Below are 6,000 nucleotides of genomic sequence, written 5' to 3' on the forward strand. Positions count from 1 at the left end.
GCAGGCTAATACTGTTAATGGGAGTGGGAAAGAATCAGAAAGAAGTTACTCTAGAAGTTAGGCAGAGAGTCTAACACAGCAAAATAGTGGGACAGAGTTAATACATTTAAACCTGTCATACAAGGAAACTTTCTAGAAACAATATTGAAGGGAACATCTGAAGATAGCAGATGTTGGCTCAACTACTTGAGTCCCCACCACCCGTGTGGAAGACCTGGATGGAGTTCCTGGCTCCTGGCTTTGGCCTGGCCCATCTTTTGCTGTTGCAGGCATTTGGGAAGTAAACTAGCGAAAGATCTCTCTCTTGCTCTGCCTTTCAGATAAATAAAAGGAATAGATAAAATTTTTAAATGTCATTTTTGAACCTTCCATATAAATGGCAAGCTTTTCAAACATTAGATACTGATCTTCAACATTACATGTGTTTCTTGCTCATTTGTTACTTCAAAAAAATTTTTTAAAGATTATTTATTTATTTGAAAGGGTTACAGAGAGGCAGAGGCAGAGAGAGAGAGAGAGAGCAAGCGAGCGAGCACTTCCGTCTGCTGGTTCAGTCCCCAAATGGCCACAATGGCCGGAGCTAGGCTAATCTGAAGCCCGGAGCCAGGAGCTTCTTCTGTGTCTCCCATGTGGTGCAGAGGCCCAAGTACTTGGGCCATCTTCTGCTCTCCCAGGCCATAGCAGAGAACTATCTGGATCTGAAGTGGAGCAGCCAGATCTCAAACTGGTGCCCATGTGGGATGCTGGTGCTGCAGGTGGCAGCTTTACCCACTATCCCACAGTGCTGGCCCCAATAACTATTTTTTGAAAACAAATAATCATAGTAATGGATTGTAACATATTGTACAACAACAACAAAATACCCATGTGTCCATAGTGATATTTTTTATTAATTAATTTATTTATTTTTGACAGGCAGAGTGGACAGTGAGAGAGAGACAGAAAGGTCTTCCTTTGCCATTGGTTCACCCTCCAATGGCTGCCGCGGCTGGCACGCTGCAGCTGGCGCACCGCGCTGATCCGATGGCAGGAGCCAGGTGCTTCTCCTGGTCTCCCATGGGGTGCAGGGCCCAAGGACTTGGGCCATCCTCCACTGCACTCCCTGGCCACAGCAGAGAGCTGGCCTGGAAGAGAGGCAACCGGGACAGAATCCGGTGCCCCGACCGGGACTAGAAGCTGGTGTGCCGGCGCCGCAAGGCAGAGGATTAGCCTAGTGAGCCGCGGCGCCGGCTCATAGTGATATTTTTTAAAAACTGGATGTTGAATGTAGTGAGAGAAAGTCTTCCTTACAAAGTAATGACAGTGAACACTTATAGAAGAAAGAGTATTCATAAATTCTCAAAGAAATACGTCTTGAAATACATATTAATTACAATTAAAAAATGTGAGAGGGGCCCGTGTTGTGAAATAGTGGGTAAAGCTGACATCTGCGATGCCGGCATCCCCTACGGGTGCCAGTTTGTGTCCTGGCTGCTCCACTTCCTATCCAACTCCCTGCTAATGTCCTGGGAAAAGCAGCAGAAGGTGACCCAAGCACTTAAGCCCCTGCACTCACATGGGAGACCCAGATGAGACTTCTGGTTCCTGCCTGGCTCAGCCCCGACCATGGCAGCCATCTGGGGCATGAACCAGCAGATGGAAGATCTCTCTCCTTCTCTCTCTGTAGCTATTTCAAATAAATAAATAAATCTTTTTTGTTCTTTAAATGATAGATACTACTGCCAGCTGCTCAAATATGAAATTATCAAGATAGAACAAATTGATGCCATATGCTTTCTGACACCTTGTACTAAAAAGGACTAAGATTCATAACCTGTTGAATCTTGCCAAAAATATGTAACTTAGATGCAGTCATGAGAAAACATGAGAGAAAGCCTGATTGGGGAATATTCTACAAAACATCTGGCCTGGCCTATTTATTTATTTAAAAGATGTCTGTGTTTATTGGAAAGTCAGAGTTACAGAGGGAGAGGGAGAGACACAGAAGAGAGGGTGATCTTCCATCTACTGGTTCACTCCCCAGTTGACTGCAATGGCCAGCAATGGGCCAGGCCAAAACCAGGAGCCAGGAGTTTCTTCTGGGTCTCCACAGGTGGCAGGGGCCCAGGTACTTGGGACATTCTCTGCTGCCTTTCCCAGTTACGTTATCAGGGAGCTGGATCAGAAGTGGAACAACTAGGGACCGGCTCTGTGGCATAGTGTGCTAAGCCTCCACTTGCTATGCTGGCCATGCCATATGGTAGCTGGTTCGAGTCCCAGCTGCTCCTTTTCTGATCCAGCTCTCTGCTATGGTCTGGGAAAGCAGCAGAAGATGGCCCAACTGCTTGGGCCCCTGCGCCCATGTGGGAGACCCAAAGGAAGCTCCTGGCTCCTGGCTTCAGAATGGCCTAGTTCCGGCCATTGTGTTCATTTGGGGAGTGAACCAGTGGATGGAAGATCTCTCTCTCTCTCTCTCTGTAACTCAACCTCTCAAATAGAAATAAAACCTTACAAATAAATAAATAAATAAAAAGAAGTGGAGCGACCAGGACACGAACCAGTGCCTATATGGGATGCTGGTGTCACGGGTGGCAGCTATGCCCTGATGCCAGCTCCTGGTCTGGCTGCTTTAAAAATGTCCATGTCAAGGAAAAAAGTAATAGGACAGCTTTCTTAGATTCAATGGCACTAATGCGTCATGAGAATGAAATGCAGTGTGTGTTAGAATATTGTACCGCGTTCGGTTTCTGGAGGGTGCTACCTGAATTGAGTTCTTAGCGCTTCCTCGCTCATTCAGGGGAGAAGAGCCATGACATGGGCCACTTTCAATGCTCACGAAAACGTTCTTAAAGTTTTTACAGAGAGACAAAAAAGTGGCATGGCTACCGTGGGCGCACGCGGCTTTCCTGACACCACAGGACACCTTCTTTCCCCTGCATCTGTTCATACTGAACAGTGCGCGTTCCTTTTTCCCTCTGCACATGCGCATGCCCGGCGCTGCCCGACAGTAACCGCTGTCGGCTGGACGTGGGCCGGGAGCGTGGAGCCGGGGTCTTCCTGGGCCTCCGAGGCTGCGGCACGTTGGCAACAGGCCGCTTGTGGCTCACGGGAGGGATGTGGAAGGGAGACACGCAGCGCTCCCTGTCTGCCGCCCTGAGCACTGGTCTCTGGCAGCGTCACAGCCCCAGACGGTCCTTCAGGTTCCGGCCTCGGGTCCTCAAACCCATCTGACCATTAAGGGCGGGGCCGGTTGCCGTGTCTCCCCCTCCCCTCCCTGAGGGCCGCAGGACTCTGCCCTGCCTTTGCCAGCAGCCGGCTCTGACAGTGGGCTCTCTCCTTTGCAGGTGACCCAGCAGATGGCTGGGATGAACTTTTACGGAGCCAACGGCGTGATGAACTATGGACAGTCAATGAGCGGTGGAAACGGACAGGCAGCCAATCAGACTCTCAGCCCTCAGATGTGGAAATAGACGCGAAGCCCCCGCGTGGCTGCCACTCTCCCTCCCTTCTCCCCCCCACCCCCGGCTGCCTTCCCCTCAAGCCCTTTTCCTCCGTCTGTTTGGTTAGAAGTTGCTCAGTCAGGGGCTGGGGCCCTGCGGCTCCCCCGACGCGCACACCTCTCTGTTGCTCTCTGTTGTCCGCGTCCTCCCACCCCCCTCCCCTGCCAGCCTCAGCCCCTCTCCTGTCCTGGCACCAGCACCTTAGAAGTGGTGGGCAGAAGGCACTGGCACCGCAGGAGAAGCGTGCACACCTCTGAGCACCTCCCCCAGGGTCGCACCTCCTGCCAGTCTCCCAGAGAGGGCCCTGGAGTGGAGGAGGAGGAGGACCCGGAGGCGGCCCTTGCACAGGTGGCAATAAGTGTTGCAGCTTGTGGTTGAAGAAGGAGCCATGGTGTGCCCAGGAAGGTACACACGGAAATCAAACACTCCCTGGGTCTCGGCTCAGGTTGGCCCTGGCCCTGGGAGGAGGCAAGCCCTTTCCTATGCGGATGAGCAAAAATATTACCCTGCTGTGCCCGGGGTGGCTTTCTCCATCTGGGGCTTCAGAACTTGCTGCTTCGACAGCCTTTATTAGCACCAAAGACTTCACGAGGGTCCCACCCGCAAACAGGCACCCGCTCCCAGCCTCCCGCCCACTGCCTGCAGTAGGATCTGGCTCTGTGGCTGGAAGACCGACCCCTGCAGTGGGAATGCACAGCTTTAACGTGTGTACTGTGTGTGTGTGTGCGTGCGTGTGTACATATGTACGTGTGAATCCTGCCGCCCACCACTCCCCAACTGCTCTGGGTGTTTTTGTTTTTGTTTTTATTAGTTTTAGGTTTACAACAGAGAGGAGTTAATTTATCGACAGCCTGAAACTGTTGCCAGTTTTTCTTATAGGTTTAAAAAAAAAAAAAAAAGATGCCATCTCACTGATAGCTCCTTTTCTCCTTTCCGTCTCCCAACCTGCCAATCACTCTTTCATGCCTGTGTATCCAGGGTGCTCTGTTTGCCGCCGCCTCCAGGTGTGCGAGGCAGAGAGCCTGGACAGCTTTCTTCTCAGTTGTTGTCCACTTGAAAATTCAAACAAGAAAACTTTGCTTAAAAGGTTTATGTGTGGGAACCATGATTCCCGGTTGCCTTTCTCCTGTGTACGTGTAAATTCCTTAATAAACATTGCAGGGAAGGACCGCTTGCGTGGCTGCTGCTCTGTGTCCCTCTTGGAGGAGGGTGACTTACACCCAGATGGCCAGTTCCTTCGCTTCTCATATTTTGCAAAATTCTGTGTTGCGCATGGCCAGGCCAAGGCTCAAGTAGTGAGAAAGGGGCCCTTTCTCCAGGGTGGCTTGGAGTTGGGAGCTGAGACACCGGTGGAGATCCACACCTGTGAGAGGCACAGAACGTCACACTAGGAGCGTGCCCCACCCCCCCACCCCCAACACAGGCACAGGAGGAGAAGCTGCGCCCCGAGAGGAAGCAGCTGGCGGGGGCCTCCTGGAGAGCCCTTGGCTGAACCAGCAGTGGGCTCCAGGTGTCTGGGCGCCCAGCCTCTTGTTCTGTCCCTGTACCGTGGCAGAGCTTTAAAGTCCTCTCTGCCAGGAGAGCAGTAGCTGTGCCTGGTGAATTAGGTGATGCAGCCCTTCGTGAGCTGTCAGATCAAGGAGCAGGAGCTGACTCTTTGTCAGGGAGTAGAGAGAGAACGCTACAACCAGGCCATGTGAAGAACAAGAGGTGAATAATAATTGGTCCATTTCCTCCCTTCCTCTCCCTTTCTGCTCTGACACAAGGGACCGTGGAGCCTCCGCCCCGCCTCCCCTCTTCCTTTCCTCTGAGTGCTGACGGATGAGAGCGCGAGCAAACTGCCCTGGCTAAGAACGTGGCTCTGGCTCAGGCTGCAGGTGTCACAGCCCTTCTCATCCTGGGGCCCATGCAAGTGACCAAGCCTCTGGGTCTCAGTAGAAAACGGGGCAAACTTCAGATAAAATGGGCAACTCCGGCGGTGTATTTGGCACAGCGTCGCGAGCTGGAAAGCACCAGCTGTTAGCAGGGGTTACTTGCCAGACCTGTGTGAGGCATTAATTCATTCTTCAGATATTCAGTAAATGTCCACAGTGTGCCAAGAACTGCCTCAGATCCTGGAGATGAAGCGTGAAGCACTCCCCAAGCTCATGGGATGGTGTGATAGGAGAGCTGGACAATACACCAGTCCATTTATTAATGGACTTAATTTCAGAGAATAAGAAGGGGTGGGAGGAGAGGATGGGTCCGGGACCACTTGGATGGCATTGCCAGGAGGTTGGGCTGAGCTGGTCAGGTGGAGATCTGGAAGAACAGCAGAACACGTGTGAGTGTCTGGTGGGAAGTGTCGGACTGGAGCCATCAGGGGGTGGGTAGTGTAGAAAGCTTTGGCACTGGGCGAATCCACCCAAGGAGAAAGCATAAGGCCTTGGAACCCATCAGCTTTTAGAATTTGGGAAGAATAACCAAAGAAAAAAGAGAATGAAGCCAATGTAATCCCTGCTCTTAAGAAATTTGCAGTCTC

General features: G+C 51.7%; 1 protein-coding gene across 1 annotated transcript in view; it reads left to right on the plus strand.

Moving 5' to 3' along the window:
* Window positions 1–4,647, plus strand: part of SMAP2 (small ArfGAP2) — a 54,024-nt gene extending 49,377 nt beyond the window's left edge. Inside the window, exon 10 of the mRNA XM_062191052.1 lies at window positions 3,324–4,647. Within this exon, the coding sequence (XP_062047036.1) occupies window positions 3,324–3,449 (126 nt within the window). The 3' untranslated portion in view covers window positions 3,450–4,647. The remainder of the gene's footprint in view (window positions 1–3,323) is intronic.
* Window positions 4,648–6,000: the final 1,353 nt, after the last annotated feature.

Source organism: Lepus europaeus, chromosome 5, assembly GCF_033115175.1.
Source record: "Lepus europaeus isolate LE1 chromosome 5, mLepTim1.pri, whole genome shotgun sequence".
Taxonomy (NCBI): domain Eukaryota; kingdom Metazoa; phylum Chordata; class Mammalia; order Lagomorpha; family Leporidae; genus Lepus; species Lepus europaeus.